General features: G+C 42.5%; 1 protein-coding gene across 6 annotated transcripts in view; it reads right to left on the bottom strand.

The window, feature by feature from the left end:
• Window positions 1-24021, bottom strand: part of VPS54 (VPS54 subunit of GARP complex) — a 555456-nt gene that overhangs the window by 272057 nt on the left and 259378 nt on the right. For all 6 annotated transcript variants that reach the window (XR_011203675.1, XM_069234226.1, XM_069234229.1 and 3 more), the window contains 2 exons: window positions 12767-13107; window positions 8622-8751 (listed from right to left, as the gene is read on the bottom strand). Coding sequence is in view for 5 of the 6 variants with exons in the window: in XM_069234226.1 (XP_069090327.1) it covers window positions 8622-8751; window positions 12767-13107 (471 nt within the window). In the remaining variant the exon portion in view is untranslated. The remainder of the gene's footprint in view (window positions 1-8621; window positions 8752-12766; window positions 13108-24021) is intronic.

A 24021-nucleotide genomic window follows, 5' to 3' on the forward strand; every position in this document is an offset into this window, starting at 1 on the left:
CTATTCAAGATATGTCATGGTCAAGCATCCGGCGTACTTTCCAGGTGTAGCCCAGACAGGGACTACTTGTGGCAACCTTAAATGCGTCCCACTCAATTAAGGGTGACGAGGCGGGCTCAGCATTGATATCAAAGTATTCCACAAAGTATCTGCCTAGTATGCACAGAACGGGAGGGTCCTCTAGTGCAGCAGGTTGTAATCGTCATGTTGTGATCAGGGGAGGTTCTGCATCTCAATTCAAACTCAGAACTTGCGGACTGTGGTCAGAATGGGTGTGCACCAGGTAGTCAATGTGTGTGATATGTAGGAGAATGTCTGGCATGCCTACCAGGCAATCTATACGAACACGGAGATCATGTGGATATGAATAAAAGGAATAAACCCTGGTGCAGGCATTGCACAGGCACCATACAGCGGACGATTGCCAGTGTCTCAGCCAGGCAGACCGAGTCTGCGTGTTTGATGTGGCTACTGTACCGGGAAGAGGAGAGAAGGAGTGGTCCAAATCTACGTTCAATACACTGCTGAAGTCACCACCCAGGAACCAGGGTATGCTGTTCCAACTTGAAAGTACCCCAGAGAGCCTGGTCAGGAGCCCTGTCAGATCACAGCTGAAAGCATAGCTGGAACTTATGATGAGCCTCTGTCTTTCAATCGCCTCTCAAACAGCACGTATCGTCACTCTGGATCAGTATCTGTTGCATCTACCGTAAATGGTATTCCCGCCTGAATTCACACCATGATGCCTCTGGCATATATGGACAAATTTCTGGACTACATCTTGCCACGTGAACGTCGTTGAAGTTTGGCAGCCTTCAATGATGTTACGTGGCACTCCTGTATCAGCGCTATGTATTTGGTACGGCGGCGCAGATATGAGTAGATTGCATATCTGAGGGAGGGAGTGTACATCCCCCTCACATTCCAGGTGAGCACACTTAATTTGGCCATAGCCCTAGTTGAAAGGTGAGGGGAAAGGTGGCACAGTGAGGAAGACAACTGGTCATCAGCCAAAGTATGCTCCGGAATTGCGGGCATTGACAAAGGAACAGTAACCAACTCAGATTACATAAACAAAAGGGTAACATTAACAGAATTCCAAAAGGGAATAGGTCAAAGAGGTATCTGCCCAGGTTAAACAACCAAACAAGCCAGCTTTGGCAAAGTATTGTGGTCTGGCATGTGCTTGTTGGGGGTGTGAAGGCCCCTGTGTGTAGTAACAATGTTGTTGCCAAGGATGTGGTGTCTGGTGATAAAGTGTACAAGGTGAGGCACAATAACATGTGCATGGATCCCCAAGCAGAGAGCACAGCGAAAAAGCTGAGTGAGGGAGAGAGATAAAGCAGGTGGGGGGTGGGAGAAAAAAAAGAAGAAAACAGTTTACGGATTGTCAAAGGTACACCATTTGCAGCACCAACATACATAAAGAAAATAGTGTGATGTTGAGAATGCGATGCGGGCGGGTCACCCAAGGTTGTCTACATGTGGTATGACAGCATCAAGATTGGAAGGCCATGTGATTGATGAACCATTGTTGCTGGATGACTGTGACAACTCCTCATCAAGATCATAGGAGGGGACTAAATCCAGCATAATAGCCACCGCCTGCAAAGCTTGCCTCAGCTCCTGAATTACCTGTTCCAAATTAGGTGTGGCCAGAAAGCATGGGAAGCAATCTACAGAGGACTCCAATGGTGGTGTTTACAACTTCCCCGTGTGATCAGAGTTGCAGCATACGGATGGGCTGAGCTAGCTGAGGCCAGCCCAGTTGCATCCATCCAGTCCCAGACCTCTTTGGCATTAGAAAAAGTGTGTAGCTCCATCGTGAGTGACGCACAGTCGTACAGAGAAATTACTATTAGACATCTGGTTCACAGAGCCTATGCTCCACTGCGAGCAATTATTGCCTCTAGCATTGCACCGCCAGGATGTAAATCGGGAAATAACATTACACAGGGGTTGTCTACCGTTCAGGTCCAGGAGCTTGCATGCTTCCTGTAGGGCGAGATCATGATCCCGATATTGGAGCAGGTAGATCACCATAGGCCGGATGGCTGAACCGGGATGAGGTTCCTCCTAAGCAGAACCCAGTGGTCTGCTTGATGGAAAAGTTGACATCGCTGTTGGAGGGAGGGCGCCACAAAGCCACTGACCTACGTATGTATTGTAATTATACACATATATCGTTTACTACCCCTGGTAAGGTGTTGAATCGCTTTATGTGACTGCATCTTGTCTCTCTGTATTTTCAGGCAGGCCCACAACTCTGATGTCGTTTCTTCGTGAATGGCCTTTAATTTCCTCACCCCATGACTCCAGAAGGTGAACCCATTTTAGCAAGGCGCTTAGGGCCTGATTCTGAGACTGGCGGGCGGCGGAGGCCGCCCGCCAGTTTTCCCCCGACAAAATACCGCTCCGCGGTCGCAAGACCGCTGAGGGTATTTTGAGATTTGCCCTGGGCTGGCGGGCGGCTGCCAAAAGACCGCCCGCTAGCCCAGGGCAAATCTACCTTCCCACGAGGACGCCGGCTCAGAATTGAGCCAGCGTAGTGGGAAGGTGCGACGGGTGCTGTTGCACCCATCGCGTATTTCAGTGTCTGCTTTGCAGACACTGAAATACTACGTGGGGCCCTCTTACGGGGGCCCCTGCAGTGCCCATGCCATTGGCATGGGCACTGCAGGGGCCCCCAGGGGCCCCGCGGCACCCCCTACCGCCATCCTGTTCCACAGGATGGCGGTAGGGGGTGTGAGAATCCCCATGGCGGCGGAGCAGCGTAGGGCAGCGGAAAACCGGCGGGAGACCGCCGGTTTTCCCTTTCTGGCCGCGGTTGAACCGCCGCGTTCAGAATGCCCTTAGGAGCACCGCCAGCCTGTTGGCGGTGCTCCCGTGGTCGGTGACCCTGGCGGTCACCGACCGCCAGGGTCAGAATGACCCCCTTAGTCCTTTCTCCGTCTCATGGGCCAGTGGTTGTAGCATGGAGCTTATTTGTTCTGCACCTCTGACTTTGTCGCCAGAATACGACATATGGCACGTAGCAAGGATAGATTTGCCACAACAGTGCCTATTTTTGTACTCCAAGGAGGTGGAAGCGTTTTCGATGGCCACTAGTACAATGTCTAATTTATCTTCAATGGAGGTAGAGTCACTGGGTGGTTCGGATGGGTCAGCTCTTTCTGTCATTGGTTTAGGAGCGGGAGCGGAACGATCAGAGACGCCCTGTGTGCCCGAATGTAGAGGGCTCATGGTCAGCAGTGTTGACACCATCCAACAGGAGCCGGGCCCACTTGCATGTGGCAGATTAGTCGGGCATGGCACAGCAGCACAAACAGCACTGGTGACGCTGGTGGCAGAAGAACCAAGTTGTGGTGAGTAGTAAGGAATGTTGGGCAGAATGTTGACAATGCAAATTGTGTGGCAACCGCAGTACCAGCTGCAGCGGACAAAGCATGTAAGAGAAAAGAGAACATGGCAGGAGACCCGCATCCACATCCGAGATCCAGACAGTTACTGTAAACCACAAGCAGTGCCACTATTTCAGTTATAGTGTAAGTAACTTGGGGCCATATGTACGAAAGCTTTTTCCCATAGACACAGAATGGGTAAAATCCTTTGGTACATCTGGCCCCAATCCTCTTGTTCCTTTGGGCCCAATGAACGTGCTACCTCTGCCAGCAGCAGACAACGGCCTAGTAGGAAAGGGGGATAGGGAGGAGGGATGGGGGATGGTTGGAGGGGGGAATTTCAGTACCTGAGGAACGTGGGCAGCCGTCATCCACGGGATCAAGCAACTATTAGTGGCGAGCCACTATGACGCAACAACGGAGGAAGGCAGCAGTCAGAACACAGCACACCCTTGGTCACTCCAGAAGCCCATTACACACTGCAGTGGAAAGTGGGGGGGAGGGATACAGAAGTCTAAATGGGGGCAAGCAGTGAAGTACTGAAAGGCCAAGTGTCCTGAGGGTATGTACACAGTGCAGGGGAACCACCAGTGTATTTCAGTATAAGGCACAGTCGTACTGTGGGAACAGGGGCTATCCCTTAGGCAGCAGAAGGAATCCCATGATGAGATTGGCCATTGTCCTTCATGCGGCACAGTACATGTTTTTGTAACAGAAAGCCCACAAAGAGCTGATCATCAAAAAAAAATTCCTTTGTGAAGTGGATGTAAACTATCTGCGCTCTCTTTGGGTCTAGACAATGAAGCCTCTCTTCCCCTTTTGAACCGTGAGGTGGGGCAAAAACAGATGGTAAAGTGATAGAATGACCAAAGTGGAAGGGAATGACAATCTTTGGTAGGAGGGATGTCTAGGTTCTCAGCACCAATCTATTTGAAAGAAGGTGATATTGGACAGTTGTACCGATAATGTGTGGAGTTCACTCACACTGAGGCAATAATAATAGGAAAGACTAGCTTCAATTTTAAGAGCCTTAAGGAGCACGTAGGGAAAAGCTTAACACAGAGTCACATTTAGAAATATCAAGACCAGGTTCTGGTCCCACTGAAGGATCACAAACAGTTTGGGGGTGAAAACATGTGGGTCAGACCTTTAATAAAACACATCACAACTGGTGACTTAAACAAGGACGGTTGGTCCAGTAAACATGTGAAGACCGAGAGGTCCAACAGATAACACTTCAGGTACTTACTGCACAATCTGGCTGGACCAACGATAGCTCCAACAAAAGAACATATCAGAGATTATGGGCTGGAAGGGCTCAGTATTTCAGGTATCAAACCAGGCAACAAATTTCTCTCAGCACCTTGCATAAATGGATTGTCATCCATGTGGCCAAATGCCTGTCCACAACTACTTAGGTCGGCAAATCAAATGCATTCAGAGAAGGCCATTCAATTTCCACACATGGAGGTGTAAGGTGTGTTTTTGGATGTAAGACCCTGCTTTTTGCTGAGAAAGAAGGTCCTCTAGAAGTGGTAGTCTGATTAGAGGGCAAATACTCAGGAGGGCTCTGTGTACCACACTCTCTTGGCACAGTCTGGGAGAGGAGATTAGTTTGTTACTAGTTGACATGGGTGGTTTCTCATTTAGGGCTGAGGAGCTGCACCCCTCTGAAATTCCTAAACATTCATATAAAAATACTAAATAGATCGATTTGTTTAGAGATACTATTGGATCTCTAAACAAATCAATGCATTTAAGTCTGGGCTGTCTGTCCCAGGCTGCCTGCCCCGCCTCACTTTGAGGCATGAGACGGAAGTCAGGCAGTAAATCAACTTTCTACACTGTCATGCATGACACGGGGCTGACTGCTCTAAAGCCCTTCATTTCCATTGTGGTCTATGGCGGTATTCACTAAAGGCCAGTGACGCTTTTAGTGTCATGATTTTGGGTGTCTTCATCCATGCATGAGGGCAGCCATCTGTCATTTACAGGCATAGATCCCACCCTTTCCCCATTCATCACGCGGTAGGAGTGGATGCAAGCACATGTGATTTAGTGCCTTGTCTTCGGTAACACTAAGTGGTATAATGCTAATCTTATGTTATTTTTATTGTACTAGGACCTCTTGTCACGCTAACCTCCCCCATGTGACATCCCAGGCTCTGGATGCAGATCGCTGGCTCCTTTAGAAGTGGAGCCGCTGTATTTGTTTCTTGTGAAACTGTTCCAAAAGCGAGCAGGGTTCTTGCTCCCTTGCGAAATGGATCCAAATATCAGAGGCCAGCGCAAGGGGAGAAATACGTGCTTACAATAAAGGCAGTTATCTGCTGTATGGTGTTAAAGCTGGCCCTATCTTCATGCCATTAACATTAATGCCACAAACATTGATTGATATGCGAACAATGAATGTTAAAATGTGTGTAATTTGTGCCAGCCATTTAGTTCCTCTTATTTCACAACGTTTGCTTAATGTTGCATTCCTCAAGAGAGTTAGCTGTTTTATCATGCTGTGTGTCTGTGCACTGGATTACCCTTGCTTAGTGCATACTTTGACTTGTGAGATGTGTTTGAGGCGCTTTGATTGAGAGTGCAAGTGCTGTGGCTGAAAGCAAAGCAAAGTACCTGACAGGGGGTTGGTGTCTGCAGAGCACACAGAACAATGGTCATGTATTCCAGTTATAAATGGAATTCAGTGCAAAGGGGTGTGAAGGGGTGCGTAGAGGTCAAAATATTAAGAAAGCAAAAGTAAAATGAAACAAAGTGCTTAAATGTGAATGGATGCAGTGTATGCTTGCAGTAGTAAAATGAGGGAAATGTGAGGGAGTGAATTCAAGCGAGAGGGAAAAGAGGGTGCTGAAGAGGAAAGAGAGAAGGTTGAAAATGTGTAGATGGATAAGATATGAAAAGAAAAAGGGCATCCATATCTAACGTAAAGCACACATATCTGAAGGCCATATTCTTTCCATAGGACTACATAATATTTATTTCACAGTCTCATAATTTCAGAATTGAAACATTTCCAATGTTAGTTATTTATAACTAATCGTTGTTACTCATTTATCTTAAGCAGCCAACAACCATTGACGAAGACAATAGTACTGACCGGCTTTAGGTGTATGTCAGTTGTTGTGTTATGTTTCTTGCTGCAAAAACATCTCAGAAAGAAACCAAAATACAGGCTGGGTAGCACACAAATGGCATCACAGACATTTATATTATATGTTCCCTTTTAGAGAGCCTCCCACTTTTTTTATCCCATAAATATAAAGATCTGCCTGCTCATATTTCTGTATGAATGATTGCAGCCAGCAGCTGTGGGTGCTGCCTGATGCCTGGTTAGAGTATTTTCTTCCAAAGGTGATGCTGCATGCAATGCAAGGCACTGGGAAAGCACACACTTTAAAAGGCCTGAAGTTGTCGCGCTATACAATTTGCACATTAAAGTAAGTGTTGAACGTATTAATGCCTTAAGATATGGGGAGTTTTTAATGTGTTTAGTATTTCAAGACTATAAGTTCCCACCTTGCTTTGTCACTAAATTCATTTACTTTCAAATGCACCATTTGTCAATCTTTTCAATTTTTTGGGGGAGATGGACTCACCTATGACCCCATGTTTGTCCATCAAGCTTTCTCGCTTCACTCACTACATAAAAGTCATAACCAACTTTTACGCTGACCACTTTCAAATGTCACCAGCCACCACTGCCGGTTGGTCTCAATCTTCTTCAGAATTCGAAATAGGAAAGGTAATGACAGAATTATACAAGAATCTCTTGTTCCATTCCAGCCCAAATGAGTCTCTTGATGATTGCCTTAGCAGAAACCTCAGGGTACAAAATTGATAACGTTGCACATTTTTGATGGCGGCAAACATCTGTAATCAAGGCATTTCCCACTACTCGAAGATGCCCTGCACCACATCTGGGTGAAGATGCCACTCATGATCCGCCTGCTCAACTCATTTGCTCTGGTATTCAATTACCCTGCCAGGTGGTTGGCTACCAGAAAGATGTTCTGCTGATCACGTCCACAGGCATAGTACTCCCACACCACTATACGTGTTCCAACACCACATGGTGGTAGTGTTGTTCTGGAAGAATTGCACCAGCCCCCCTGGGATTGAACAAACACACAAAAAAAGCAATAGGAGGAATGCTTGCAATAAGTATAACCATAGTAACCAAGTATAAAAAAGCAATAGGAGGAATGCTTGCAATAAGTATAACCAGTGGCAGTCGCTTGGGGTAGCATTCCAAACCATTATTCTTTTGCTCACCATGCCGCCTCATTCTGGATCCAGCCATATGCAAATTGCTTTTGATCCTGTTCCAATAGGAACACTCTAGTCCAAATTGCCAGACCAGGTCCTCCCTGAACTGGAACACAAACAACCCAAAACTGCTTTTCCCCTGACTGTGGCCCATCAGCCGAATGTAGCTTGAGAGACTGAAAATGCTGTGGAGCAGTAGGCGCCCCAAGTGCAACGGGTATGCCCAGATGTGACCCCGTGCTCACTATGACATTGGACTCAAGCTATACCATTTTGAACGCTGCAATTCCATTCACTGACCAAAAAAATGTAATCCTATGTTTGGGTTTCAAGGGGGACTTCAGCTCATTGATGGCAAAATCCAAAAATGTCAGGGGTTCGACTGTCGTCTGGCAGTGGTCTATGAATGACTGTGACAAACCCACCATTAGAAGTCAAGTCATTGATGTATGAGAATAAGAGTACTGCAAACCTCAAAAAAATGGACGGAGAACACCAACATCACTTTTGAGAAAACCTGCCAAGCCGAGGTAAGGCCAAAGGTGAGCACAGTGTTTCAGAAGTGTTCCTGGCCCAGGTAATGCCTGTGGGATTGCAGAGTGGTCTATGGAAATACACCTCCTGCAAGTCCAACAACAACATCTAGTCTCTTGGGCAAAAGCATTTTGAATGCGTCCCTTCTTCAGATTGGGAAAGTTTTACCAACAGCACCCTTGCACTCTTTCTAAATCTGGTACACGTTCAATGGCACCCTTGGCGAGGAAAAGAATGATCTGGTTATACTAACAGGAGTTATATGTGCAAAAACATGACATACAGTAAGTGTGGGTGTACTGATTTGATGTTATTATGGACTAAGTATTTTGATTTACATGGAACAACCATACAGAAATGCAAAACATACCTACGAAGTACAAAACTATTTGTGTTAGCACATCAACTTACTTTTGCTCTTGCCAAAATAAATTTGACACATCGATCATGGCATATATCTGAGGCATTGTAAAGTAGTTCTTGGATATTATTTGCAAGTTTTCCAAGCTCCAAATCAGTTATCTTTATGTCGTCACTGATTCTGCAAATCAAAACTGAAATGTTATTATTACTTTACTAGGCAAGCCCTCAAACATTTAAGTTTGATTCTTTCCAACATTACCTTTATATGAAAAATACACTTAATGGATAGAAATAAACCTTACCTCCAACTGTGCATAGCAACTTTAACAACTGTATGAAAAACATTATCTACCTCTGTTATGTTTCTTGAACATTTCCAGTTCCTCTGTCCCTCAGTTTATCCCTTCTATGTTTTGCCAGTTTTATTACAATGGAATGTTAAAACGTTCTATTAAAACTGATCCTTCTTTCTATAAATATTTTACATTCTCCATCATTAGCTTTATTTTTTGCAAGTGACACTACATGCTGAATGAAAACACTACCACCATTACAATCTTTGTATCTCTTCTATATCAATTCTATTATTTAAAAACCTTTCAAGCTCTTCATCTCTATCAACTTGACTGTCTACTCTCTTGCTTTAAAACTATGCAGATCACAGAAATCTCAAACGTACAAGTATAATAGGACTTGATACAACCATTCTCATGCGTGACATGTTGAAAGCTGTAAAGTATATCTGTGATGATAGGTTGGAGGTTCCCTCATGTGCTTGCAATGACAAGGATAGAGTTCATGTCATTGTGAATGCCTCATGCACTGAATAGACATGTTGTAAATTATGTTTTATTTTACTTTCTATTGCTTCATTTTGGTATTGTGTGGTGAGGGAGATGTTTTATAGTCCTGTTGTCTCTGTGTATTATGTCAGGAGGGCTACCAGAACACAGGATGCAAGTTTCCAATCTATGGCCTGTTAGGAGCCGAGCTGTAAGGACAGAGCTACTGGTTGAAGATGCCTGCTGCAGGTGAATCATGCTGTGCAGATTTGCCTAGAATCGTGTACCAGCGTCAACGAAGCATCTTTGTACAACTGGTGCAGAAATAACTTTGTAACACAAAATATTTTAAAGAACCCAACACCAGATTAAAAAAAAAAAAAAAAAAAACAGTCCGTCTACAGATGGCAGATCTACCTTTTGCAGTCTCCAGATTTAGAAATTCTTCTATTTGTATACAAACCTTTCTGAATAAATTGACTGTTTTAGACTAGTTCATATTTTCTGAATCAGCATTAAGCATTTACTACCATTTCCGAGGCAAACAATTGCTTCTCATGTTATTCCGAGCCCCAACTCCACTTACAGTCTCATACCGTGAACACTATTTTTGGGAATCGATTCCGAATGATAAATCCTCATTTGTCTACTTGTGTCAACATTTGGAGGGCTTTGGATGATCATAAACCATTCTTTAGGCAAGTATTTTAATATGTAATTTCAAGGGACTCCCTTAGAGGATTTGTGACTTGGACCATGCACCATTTAGATCTCAAGACTGGCTCTTATCTGGCTTCCTCATTCTGTAGATAAGGCACCTTGTGCTGGAGGTAATAAGCCTGATGTGCAATTACTAGTAGTACTATGCATAATGGTCGACAACTCCCTTTGTCTTAATGGCTTCCTCAGAAACCCAACAATCCCCTAGTGGAGGGCAAACAACATTTCTACTTCTCCACTAAGAATAGATATTTAGCCTTAAAGTATTGTGCTGTGATCTGTGTTCTGTACACCCAACTATTTTAATGGGGTTTGTATAGCACAGGCCTACCCACGTAGGTAGCCAAGCCCTTTACAGAAAGGGCGCACAATAAATACTATAAAGTAGAATACCATCCATCAGAAATATATAGGATGGGCAAAGTGCATCGAGTAGAACGTCATTTTACTGTTTACAGTATTTTTGAATAGGTGGGTTTTGAGTAATCTCTAGAATAAACAAACATTTAGGACTAGTGGCCAGTTTTCTTTAGAAGGCCCAAGGTACTTGGTGGAAAGGAGGGGCTTGAGAGGGGAGGTCTGTTGGATTTTGAATTCTTGTTTTTTGCAAATTCTAGTAAAGTTGTGATGTTCAGGTAGGGGAGTAGATGTAGGTGACCATGCATATAAAGCAGTAAAACTAAAGGTGATCTCCATGCATATAAAGCAGTACAACTAAAGGTGATCCATGCCTCCTTTAGAAGATAGCACAAGGCCTTCAGAATGAGGGTGATAGGTGTCAATTTCTCGCCCCTAGGAAGACCTCATAAAAGTTTCATACTCTGGTATAGGAGGTCAAACTGTACAGCATTGAGAGGCTGAAGTGTGCATAATAAAACAAGTTATCAAACTACCTGGGGAACCTTTATTTTTAATGATGAACACATAATAGACACTATCGTGAGTTCTCCCTCACCTTCAAAACGAGTGCTTGGAATGTTAAGAATTGTTCTTCTAGAAGAAAAGGCATCCACTAACTTTGGGATCCTCAAAAAAAGACTGCATATCAGTGTTAGATAAATGACAGAAGGGGCCAGTTAATTGTAATGATACTATAAGTTTAAATAGATTTGTGGCACTAAACATGTTGAAAGTTCCCTAAAATCAGTGACCACCACCAGATGTGGTTATCATTTTAAGTTATACTTAGAATGCATTTCAGAAATTGGTGAATAAATGCAGACTTACATTAAAAGCAGATCCATATACTAGTGATTTTAAATACATTTAAGATTAATGGTCTATTAGGGAACCTCCATTTTTGATTGTACTATAAAATATCTCATCTCCAAAAGTCCTCAAAGAGAAAACCCTGCTTATTAAAAAAACTTCTCCTTTGTGACATTTGAGTAAAAGGACAATACCTACGTTTCTACACTTGCCATACATTTCTCCTGTTTACAGCTTGTGATGCAACAAGTTTGGCAGAAGCTCTGCCATCCCCATTCAGACCACCTGATCTCAGTGTCTATCTTCCTTAGGTTCACAGGTTAACAAGACAAAGCAAAACTTTACTTTAAAAAAAAAGGCTAAGATTCTCTTCCAGTCATCCATCAGTTAATCTGTAACTTATCTTTTGTACCTCATGATCACTTCCTTTTTTGAATACTTATATATTGGCCGACAAACTATGCTTTCTACTGACCATCTTGGTGACGGGTGCTATGTGAAAGAAGAGTTTCTTCTTTCTCAATGGAAGACCACATATTGGCTCGATTTTGTCACAATGGAGTGGGTATTTACTGCGGCTCAACAGGAATGACTGGTGGCTAATCAGTCCCAGAAGGGTGCCCTTTATCCTAGTGGAAACTGAGTGGCCTTTTTATGAACTAACTACTCATTGTCAACAACTGCAAAAGAAAATCATTACATTCTGGATGACGCACCAACTCATACCAACAGACTAAAAAGGCTTTTGACAAAATTCAACACAACAGGTATGCAGGAGAAACACATGAATAAATAAAAAATGGTAGATGCAGATTTTCATGTCTTTCCTTGGGCATTTATTATAAGGAGGTCATCCTGCATAGTGTTTTTAATACACAGATTAAGATGTGCCCCTTTCCATTAATTTCTGTTAGCCTCTCCGTAAATATAAAAAATTATTCTTTGTAATGGATTTTCAAGTTGTCTCAATCATGTAAAAATAATCAATAATTACAAATAAAGTTGGTGGAAAATACGAATGACATACCAAAATCATAAGCAAAAACAGGACGCATTAAAACAGTGACATAAAATGATAATGGCAGACACGTAAGCAAAGTAACAGCAAATATTAATCTTAAAGGTAGAATTGTGAAAGGCGTGCAAAACAAGTCAAGGTTTAAGGCAGAAGAACCGAACTGTAAGAACAGAAAGTCCAATTTCTAACATACCATAAGTACATTAGCTATATCATCATGCACTCTACAATGTATAGAGACTTGGGCCTACACATCATGGAGAAGGGAGCTGGTATGCATGCAACATTACCAAACGAGAGAACACTTTTCAGTGATAGCGAGACAAACAACCACAGTTCCTGTAAATTAATATCAGTAGGAAGCTGAAGCAATTATACAGTAAATATATGTACTGGGAGGCTTTGTGTAAAGTATAGAAAAAAAAAACATTTTAAGGCACCAATAAATATACGCATTTACTCACATTATTTCTACTCCTCCTGTTGTGACAGAAGAGGAGGTGTGATCTTTGCTAGAAGAAGAGTCTGTGGTGCATTCTGGATCGGACACAGAGTTGCTGCCACACACCTCACTAATGGGTGAAGTATTCCTTTGAGAGATAGCATGCTCTGACATTGAAGATAATGGGCCATCAGTGAATGCATCACTTATAAATAGTCCTTCATGAGTCAAATATGCCAGTTCTGTGTCCATATTTTTATCTTTTCCTGAGCCCTTCTGTACCAACATTCCCTGTAGGTCTTTACTTCTTTGGTTCTTGTCTAGGACCATCAGAACAACATCACGAATGACACTTAATGTCGCCTAGAACAAAAAAGATGTTAATTACAATTAGAGCAACAGAAGGTTTATGGTATGCTCCTTATATAAATAAATAAAAGGTATTTATGTCTTTCAAAACCTGGTACACCACAATTTAAGCTTAAATGTCACAAAAGGTTAACAACGTGAAAACATATACAGTTTGTATGATATTTGACAATTGTTTTGATCTAATGCAAGATGCTTCCGACCAAGAACATTAGTAGTACAAGGACTACTGTCATGCAGGTAATCATTATTAAACGTTTTCTAATAGAGGGTGGATGGCTGGGAAATGAGGCAATCTAGGAAGCATGGACACTAACTGATCCCGGAGGCCATAAACCAAGAGGGATACTGCTTGTCAATGTTCGCTATTACAGCTATTCAATATTTCAAATTTTTATGTTTAGTGGTTTGGACCCACATAGACAACTCACACCACAGAGACCAGCCAACAGACATCCTTGTCCCAGAACTAAGCTTACTAATTGAATTTCATAGTCATTCAGATAGTAATATAGTTGCTGATATATCTGCCTGGACCGATCGAAACCTATTATGGTCTGTGACCCCTGTACTATATGGTGCCGAGACCAGCAGCAGGCTTGTGTAAACTTTCACTCAGATGTTTAAAAATATCCCCTCACCTTGCTCATTCTGCAGCCCCATTTCATGCATTACAATTCATTACCCTAAAACATAACAGTAGCGGTCATCAACCCAGTAGATTTACTAAACACCGTAATAGTCAGCAACTCACTGTTGTGCCTCTCAATCTTTAAAGCACACACTTGGAGCCCCAGGATAGGTGGTACCTTAACTCACACATAACTGGATTCCCACCTTGGATATTCACAAATGCCACATCAACTGTGTGAACTGTGGTCCTTGTCCCACTTCGTCAGTCATGCCACAAATTAAGCATATATCTGGATTCCAACCTGTCCTTTGGCCCTCAGGTTGCTAATGTTACAAATTGTTGTTTTTTCATAGCTTAAAATGCTGGGCAACATTCTCCCATTTATCGAAAAAAGATCTTATGCTCCTATCATGAATGCACTTATAGAGTCTCACTTTGACTACGGAAATGACATCTATTTATCAGTCCCTGGAAAACTAATCAATATGCTACAGTTGATTCAAAATGCTGTTCGTCTGATTTGTGTTATACCTAGATAGCATCATAATTCTTCCTGTTTACAACAATTACATTGACTCCCTGTTAAACAGAATGGTGTTCAAGGCTATTCCAGATAGACCAGCCACAACTTAAGGACTAATGACCAGCATCTACTAACTATTCCTAGAACAAGAACAGTCTCTCTTTGAGATCATGCTTCTTCGGTTGCTGCCACCAGAAAGTGGAATTCTTTGCCTCCAGCTCTTCAGTCAGAATCCTCATGTACCTGTTTCATGAAATTATTAAAAACCTTTTGTTTCCAATTATCAGCAGTATTTGTCTAAGTCAGGTTATCGTAGGACCATGAAACCTTGGTGTTTGTGAATTTTACAAATAACTTATAACAAACCAAAAATGTAGATCACAACTTCGAATCCAAGATTCTAGAAAGGGTACTACTACACTAGTATTTGGAAACAATAAACTTGGCGTATTTAAATGATATAAGATGTATATTATCACATGTTGGTCCCAGTATAATTAAGGTGCCCTCATCATCATATAAGGGTAAGCAAATCGTTTATCCAGACAGGTTGTGCGATCCATGCATAGTTTTCTCCAATTCCCCTGCTTTGCGGGTACCATAAAGCCAGGTAAGGAGCATACAGCATACCCCTCCTTTCAATGGGCATCAGAGCGCACCTGCGTCACTATCTTAGATCAAGCCTCTCTGGGGATTCAAACTTGATCTAACATTCTCACAGCTAATAATTGCATCAGTTATTCCACCTTCTCCACAAGCTAACTCTTCTCCAGGTTATCGGGTGTCATTTCCTAGGCAGCCTGGCATTTTTTGTTAGCATTTACCAATGCTATTCTGAACCTGTGGGTTGGGAAAGTACTCTGGAAACACTAAAGCAACTAAGTGGGGCATGTCTCAGTACTTTCATATATTTTTGAAAGTTGGATGCTGAGGAAATCCATGAGCCACGAAATTTATGGAGCAAGCCGGATGTTACATGGGCCACTACCTCTGCTGCTCCTTAGCCAGCCACCACTGTTTTACTGAGAAACCCAGGTCAGTGATGAACAAATTACTTATCTTTGGTAACACTTTTATTCTGGTGGAAACTCACTCTGAAGATTCCTTGCCTCTGAATGACCCCAGGTGTGAGACTGAATTCAGAAACTATTTTCAGCAATTGCTTTGTGTGTAGATACCTGGCACCTGCCTGAAGGGTTGTGGGGCAGAACATAAGTGCAACCCTAGTGCTCTGGTGTCACTTTACAACTGAAGGCATCAGCACCCTTACACATTAAGCATCAGTGATAGATTGACAAGAGTGACAGTTCATACAATTTAACATGGGATGGAGGAATCTGCAATTAGAGTAACTACCAGAAAGAGTGATACAGAAGGAATGTAACTTGTTCTTCTGAGGGAGACGTTTACCACAGAGTCCTCACTGTTTTGAGTCAAATAAGAAGCAGTACCCACCAAACATGGTGGTATGAGGAGTGAACTTTACACTACAAGGTCCTGCAGGACCGAACTGCGGGTAAAATAACTCTCTCTATGGACTTGAGAGTCAATGCAGTAGTGCATGGTGAAGGTGTGGATGGATGCCCACGTAGCAGTCTAACGACTAGCAGGGAAACACTGAGCTAAAGCGGCAGTGACTGCTCTAGCACTAGTGGAATGTGCCTGAAGCCCTTAGAAGGCTCATTCTTGGCCAAGATATAGCAGATATTTATATAAAGGTCTATCCTTCCAGACACTTCTTCACACTGGCAAATTAAAATACGATTTGGTCATCCACCTACTTGTCCTTAGTCAAAGCTATAGAGAAACTAAAGGCTCTGCTAGGGTCTAGCCAGTGAAGCCTCTCTACCTGCTTAGAGGAACACAGCAAAGAAAAGAAAGTGGGGAGCATGATGGACTGCACCACACGGAAGGGCAACATCACTTTTCACAGAGAGAACGCCGGAGTGTGAAGTACCAGGAAGAAGATGGCATACGGTTGTTGCACCAACAGCACCCGCTGTTCAGTGACACAGCACATAAAAGTGATCACAATAACAAAACAGTCTAATGGGTCAGCTCAAAAATCAACCATGTATTCCCTCAAAAGCTGAGCACACCAAGAACGTAAGATCCCAAGAAAAGGTGCCATTCTGGTGTGATTAAAACTACAGGAGGATATAAATATGTTATATCCTACAAAAAACAACAGGGGACTTAAATAAGGAGGGTTCATCGGGCAAAAGTAAAAGGCTGAAAGGGCTAACAGGTGACCTTTAATGTTGCCCAGGGCAAAGCCTTTGGGGCCGAGGACATCAAAAAGCAGATCAGCCCGACTGTCCTCACGCAAGATCACAAAATGTGACTAGTTTAGATCGACCTGGAGGATGTGCTGCAAAAGGCAAGGTCACATCCACAACTTTTGCGAGTAAGACTAAACACCGCTGGTTGCCCTCAATCTTCACACATGTAAGTGTAAGTTGTGAAGATTTGGACTAATAACCCTTGCTCATTACTGGAACAAAAGTAACTCCCAGAGATATAGACAGAGCAGAGGGAAATTGTTCGGGCTCATCAGCGTGGACTACTAAACTCTCCAAGCTCTGTCTGGAGATAGCAAAATGAGCTAAGCCCAGTCGCATCAGACTTTCCTTTCTGGGCATTCCCTGTTGTAGGCACTAGTCCTACCCACACAAGTGAGGTAAAGATTTTATTGGGAGACTTGAGTGAACGCTGGGTGGAGAGAGGTTTGTGGCTCCCCACAGATTCCAGAACTTTCCATCACTGAAATGTGAAGAAAATGTGTTTTAGTCAAAGTTAGAGGTTTGCAAAGGATTCAGTGTTAAAAAAAAAAGAACCTGGTCAGAGCCACGCAAAACCCCTTGGTGTCTAGTTTTCAAAAATGTGTCCGTTTTCGGTAGAAAAATGTGATGCGTCCATGTTGTGTCTTGGGCGTTTCCTGTTGTAGACACTAGGCCTACCTACACAAGTAAGGTACCTTTTTTATATGGAGACTTGGGGGAATGTTGAGTGGATGGAAGAATGTGGCTCCTACCAGATTCCAGAACTTTCTATCACAGAAATGTGAGGACAATTTATTTTTTAGTCAAAGTTTGAGGCATGCCAGGGATTCTGGGTATAAAAAAAAACCTGATGAGAGCCATGCAAGTCAGCCCACTCTGGATACCCCCAAATGTCCTGTTTCCCAAAATGTACAGGTTTCCTAGGTTTCCCTAGGTGCTGGGTGAGCTGAAGTGCAAAATCTAGAGCTACCCACACTGGAAAAAAGGAGCAGTTTTCAGTGGAAAAACTTGATGTGTTCATGTTGTGTTTTGGCCCATTTACGGTCGCAGGCAACACGCCTAACTGTTTGAACCCTCAGGACTGAGGAGTCACCGATTTCCCAGATACAAATTCCGAGGAGTGTGGTTTGAACCTTTTTTTCAAAATAATTGCAGTGTGACCACGTGAAGTTTACCCAGCTCCAGCTAGCCAAAAAACACCACTGAATGCCCCAATTAAATCACCTTTAGGTTCAATTCCCTCAGCCATTAATTCAATAGCCTACATAATCCACAGATTACATCAAAAATTTACATTTCTCTTGTGAAACAGTCATCCTTCACTCCTTAAGAATCCCCAAAACTTTCTCTAAAATACAATTGTGTTCACCTTCACTACTGGCAAAAAAAAGAATATTGTCCTAGAATGCCTGTACTCCAGGAACATCTGAGGAATGTTGCACTGAGGAGGTTTTGGTGTCTAATGATGAGTGTGGGATTGCTATGGTGGGTATGGTGGAAGGTTGCCAGAACTGTGTTTCAGAAAAGGAGTGGTTGGAGGCTTGTAAAAGGGATGCTACTGTGAAATCGGTTTTGCAGTACGTGCAGGATGGTTGGCCAGCTATTAAATATCTTAAAAGAGATCTTTTGAATTGTTTTATGTATCTGAGGATTTGTCGGAGGAAAATATTTTATTGAGGGGCACCAAGTTTGTTCCCACAGTTCAACTTCAGTCCAAGATTATTAAGGTTGTGCATTCTGGTCATCTAGGTCTTACTTCAACCAAGAACATTTAAAGCAATCTTTTTGGTCTCCTTCTATGGACAATATGGAGGAGAAATTCATTGATTCCTGTGAGAATTGTTTGCTGCCTAACAAACATTGACAATTAAGGGATGTTCCTCTATCTCCCGTGACCTTTACCTGAGCAAGATTGGTACAATCTTGCTTTGGATTTTGTGGGACCCATCAATCATTTACCGAACCACATCAGATATCTGATTGTTCTCACAGATTATGTTTCTAAATGGGTGTATTACGATTTTGGTCTACTGATTTGGCTATATCATTTTTGAATAAGATATTTGCCTTGGAAGGTTTACTTGTTGAATTAGTTACAGACAATGGTGTACAGTAAGTGTCTGACAAAGTGAAAACATTTTTGCAAGACAGGGTATAAGAGCTTTATTATATGCCCTCATATAATCAACATTCCAATGGAGCTTTAGAGATGGTAAAAAGGCTTGTAAAAGAGGGTATCCAAACTGGAAGTAAAGTTTCGAATAAAGCCTTTTGCTTGAACGACGAAAGTTTGCTTGAGAAAGTGAAAGAGAAACAAGAGAAATTGAAAATGTACTAAGATAGTAAGCACAGAAGTGTTTGCAAAAGACATTTCTGTAGGGTCCAGGGTCATCTTAAAAGATAAACATTTTAGAAAGTGTAAGTCTAATTTTCGTTTTTCTGGACCCACTGGAGTCGTTCTTGTCACACGTAGTTCTGTAAAGCTGGAAGATGGTAGATGGAATTTGACTTTATTGCTGGAATTTCAAAGCAAAATCATCAAGGAAAAATTGCGTGGATCTCATCAAATGTTATTTGAAGAATATTATGATTTTTGAACAGAGCTTTTTAGGTGGTCATTCTGTGGGGAATTCCTTACAACCAGGTCTGGATTTGAGGAATCAGCAATGTCAGCAAGATGTCTTGCCAGAGGATAGTGGTATGTGCATGGAGACAGACATTGACGGTACTGTCATGGACTCTGAGATTTTGACACGGAGTGGAAATATCTAAGAAGCCGAGTTATTTATAAGATTTTTGTAATGAAGGGTTGTTGTTTGTCTTTTGTTTATTAAGGGGGGGAAGATGTTGTATCATGAATGTTGTATCTTATTTAACTTGAGTCACTGTTTAGCACATAGTTATTGTTCTGTGTTTATGTGTTTGCACATCTGCTTATGGTGTGTTCTTCTAGCTCTCGGGTCATTCTGATTCCAGATCCAGATTGTGGATTACTGTGGTAGTTGGCGATCTGGAGTCAGGAGCACTGGACATGTCGGATGGGCTCTCTTATTTCTGCTCATCATCTTGATAAATATATATCCTCTGAACTTACCAGAATTGTAGCTGGTTGTTCTTCTTAGGATCCTCAGGAGAAGGAATAAATTATCACACTGTGACCCTTTGTGTGCACCCCTCTAAAAGTCATACCTAGAGATGCCACTTGCTGAGGTGAGTAAGGGGTGACAAATTCAGGAGAAGTATAGACAATACTTTTGAGGAGGCTGGACAAGCAACTGAGGTACTCTCTGACATCAAGGACAAAAGAGAATATCTGCAGGACATGTGCTGCGCTAGACAAGAATAAATGGATTTAAAAAACAACTGAATAAGCTGAGAAGTACTTTCCTAGGAAGAAAACTTATACATACTGTATTTTTAGGCATTCTTATAGTTGCTGGAAAAGTGTGGGACTAAACGTTTAATGTTAAGGGTTTCAAACATCAAGTCTGGCTTTTCTGTGGAGTATAAATGGACCAGTGGTATATGCTGTTGGCTTATTAAAGCTTGTTGCATAGAGTGATACTATGTGGACATATCATGGAGATTTTGTAAAGGGTGGCTGCACTTTGCTGTCACTTGTCAGTAGATTGAATGGTGTGAGCCATTCTGAAATTAGTGAGAAGTGTTATGCCAAATGCTTGGGTGTGAAATTAAGTTTATCTTTTTGTCTGCATAGACAGTGTGATGCTCGAGTGGTTTGTTACTGAAGTTTTGATGTGTCTTTGAAGTTTTGATGGGTCTTTCACTACTAAGGATATTTTTGTGAAGTTAAAATTGTAGAGTGGATGAGAGTACTCCTAAAAGAATGTCTTCTTTTTAGCTGGAGGTGACAAGATGCCTCAGTGTTGACATGACAAAGACAGTCTGTCAGTTTTGTGGTCTAAGCCACTGTATGAAGCCTTATTAGTGAGAGTCTATATGTTTGGTTAATGGGATATGAAGTCATGTTTATCTGTGAATTATGGTTGATGGGCGGCAGTATGATGTCACCTGTCAGACTATGGTGACAGGAGTGCTGATGTATTAAGTAACATATGAAGTCCCTTGCTTTATATTTTAGGTCAGGCTGTGGTATGAACTTCTCCAATACTGGTAATACCTCATGTCTAAAAGTCTGAAGGCGGGAGGAATCTGAAGTTACATATTTTTTCTTCTGTTATGGCTGTCCACATTGGTCTGAGGTAGAATTTCTCAGACCCTGGTAGAGTTTCAAGCTGATCAAACTTTGGCATTTTCTTTTGCAGGGGTGGAGAACCTGCATCTATGTGTTTTTGAGTTGTCGTCTGGTGCTGGTTGTCTCAGGCAAGGGGAATGGAGTACCCATGCCAGAGTCTGTGCTGCAAGGCGTTTAAGCACCCAGACAATAGTGTACCTATTTATCACTACTCTGAAGTTTGTCTCTTTTGGTAAATGAGAGATAGGTGCTCTGCAATGTCCTCTAAGGGTTCATATGGTGATTGACCTTCAAGACATCTTCTCAGATACCAAGTCAATGGAGGAAGCTCACATAGGCTATTTATAACCCCACATTGTCCTCAGTTCCATGCAGGCCATGAAACTCCATGCTCACCTCTGAGCTCTTCTCTCAGACAAAATGCTATTTCTTTGCAGTAAATGGTAAAGTAAAAGGTGACATGGTATAGTTTCCACTATTTGTTCAGAGGGCTGGGATTCATCCTAAGCCCCTGGTCAGGCATGCTCTGGCTACATGATATTTGACACTCTCAGTATACAAAGGATGGTAGACTATTTCCAAAGAGCTGCAGTCCTTGCTGATTACAGGAAGTGTATCCACCAGACTATATCTGGACCAAAAAGAGCATTTGACGGCCACAATGGATGTCAGCATGAAAGGCAGGGGTGACAGTGGGGATAACAAATGCTTAGGCCGTCTGCTCAATGCTGGAAGCTTCAATATCATTGGGCCTGGGGACTTCTCTGTAATATTCTTTGCAAAACAGGGGAATCAGCTCTGTGGATCAGAATGGACAATCCTGCAGAATGCATGTAAACTGTAGAGGGTGGAAGGTCCAAGTCACAGATGGGAGTATCTATAAAACGGTTAAGTTTGAGCACAGAATAATCTACATTCTCTGAGGGTCATCTCCATTAGGATGAACAGTCAAAGGTACTTATTCTGAGGCAGTTGTTTTCCCAGGCGATGGAGCTTTCTTTGAGGCCTGAAGTTATAATATTTGCGAGAGGATTGTAGGAAAGGGCCTTTTTCTAAAAGGGAAAAAGGGAAAGGCACAGATTCCAGTGTACTCCTTCTGAACCTGGGATGTTCAAGTTTAAGGTGATGACACTTTCTATTGCCTGGTTGAAGTTAAATCTCTATGCCTTTTCTTCTTTCCTCCTAATTATTAAAAAGGGATTAATGAAGCACAGATATGTCACCCGACAATAAATAAACTTGTACTAATGGTTACAGTAAAGCTGGATGCGAGGGAAGGTCAAAAAGTTTACCTTCTATCGCACTTTTTATGAGATATTGGGCCATATGTACGAACACATTTTCCCATTGACAGAGAATGGGAAAAACCCTTTGCTACATCTGGCCCATTATTCTAGTGGAAAAATCAGTTTTCAAGAATTTCTGGAAATGGAAGCAGTGTACATGAAATATAACACAAACCTTTATGATGCACTGCTTATACCCTTTCATGTTACATAACTGATACTATGTGAAATCATACCATTCATAACAAGACTTATAACATCTCAATTTACATAATTTATGAGAACACTATGCATGGATAGTAGAGTAGCTAGTTATACTTTTGAAGTTTGGCTAGTGAGTTGACCACACTGTGTACGGAGGTGCGCGAGTTATAGTTATTTGAAGGTGGTGCATAATGTGGGAATATAAGATATAACTGCAAATTTAGAAGTGGTGGTGCGTAAATTATAAATGTAAGGTATGACTATAACTTTTGAATTTGTTAATGTTTGTATAGCAAGAATCAATGACGTTTTCCTAACTACAACTAAGTTTTAACCTTTGGTTTTTTTCATTGAATTTCAATTGTCTATTTTTTTTTTTTATTAAAAGGTGTTTCAAATCGTAAAGTGGAATGCAGTTGAGTGGAGTCTTGTTAAGCGTAGTGTTAACGAATACAGTGGAGAATAGTGCCACAGTGTAGTACAGGGGAGTACAGTGGAATAGCGGTGGAGTGTTGCAGAGTAGAATCAAGTGGCGCAGGATGGAATAGAACAGATTAGAGTGGCATACAGTGGGAAGGTGTAAAGTTGAGTCACGTAGAGTTGAATGGTGTAGAGGCATATAGTGGAGTGGCACAGAGTACAATCCTATATAGTCGAGAGGAGTGGCACAGAGTGGAGTTGAGTGGAATGGCCCGAGTGGAGTGGAACACAAAGAAGTGGCACAGTGTAGAATAGCATACAGTGGAGTGATAGAGTGGAGCTGTGAAAAGTGGGGTGGCATACAATAGAATAGCAGAGAGTGACTTGGAGGAGCACAGAGTGGGGGAAATGTCTGGAACAAAGACTCCAGAACAACAACTACGTTGTTAACGCAAGCAGAACATTTTCTCTGTGCAAAACTAGGGCCCTGAAAAGGGATACACCCTATCCCTACTAGACATATCCGCAGAGCGGGGAGGCATGGGTGGGTGTAAGGAATCTGCAGCTAGATAGATTCTCTACTAGATAACGCGTTAAAGAAAGGTAAATAACTTGTTCATCTGATAGAGACTTCTGGCTGCAAATTTCTTACCTTTGAATAGACACCCAAGCCATAACCTCCTGGCGGTGGGTTGCAGATATTTCTACTTACTCTAAGAAGTCCTGCAGGACTGAACAGGCAAAGTGTCTGTCTCTTTGTACCGGACTGTCAAGGCAGTAATGCTTTCCAAACGTGTGCAAAAATGCCCACATTTCCGCCTGATAAATCTCAGGACTGGAACGCCTCGAGCTAACGCAGTGGTAGCAGCTTTGCCCCAGCAGAGTGAGCCCTCAGGAGGCTGCTTCTTGGCCAATGTGTAGCAGATCTTGATGCGGAGAACAACCCAGCACAAAATGGTTTGCTTCTGCACTGCACTGCCCGACCCTTCTTAGCTCAAACGTACCCCACAAAGAGTTGGTCATCCACCCGGAACTCTTCTGAGTGGTAAAGGCAGAACAACAATGGTCTATTTGGGTCCCGTCGGTAGAGTCGCTCCTCTTCCTTCGAGGGATGTGGTGGAGCAAAGAAGGTGGGCAGGGTGATGTTCTGACCCAGATGAAATGGGGTCACCATTTTGGGGAGGTAAGAGGCACGAGTTCTGAGAACCACCTTCACTGGATACATAGTGGGATCCGGTGGCTTTGATGACAGAGCATGCATCTCACTCACCCCTCCTGGCAGATGTTTTAGCCACTAAGAAGGCTGTCCTGATGATGAGCAGCCCTAGCGGACAGTTGGGCAA

This window comes from Pleurodeles waltl, chromosome 5 (assembly GCF_031143425.1).
Source record: "Pleurodeles waltl isolate 20211129_DDA chromosome 5, aPleWal1.hap1.20221129, whole genome shotgun sequence".
Lineage (NCBI taxonomy): Eukaryota > Metazoa > Chordata > Amphibia > Caudata > Salamandridae > Pleurodeles > Pleurodeles waltl.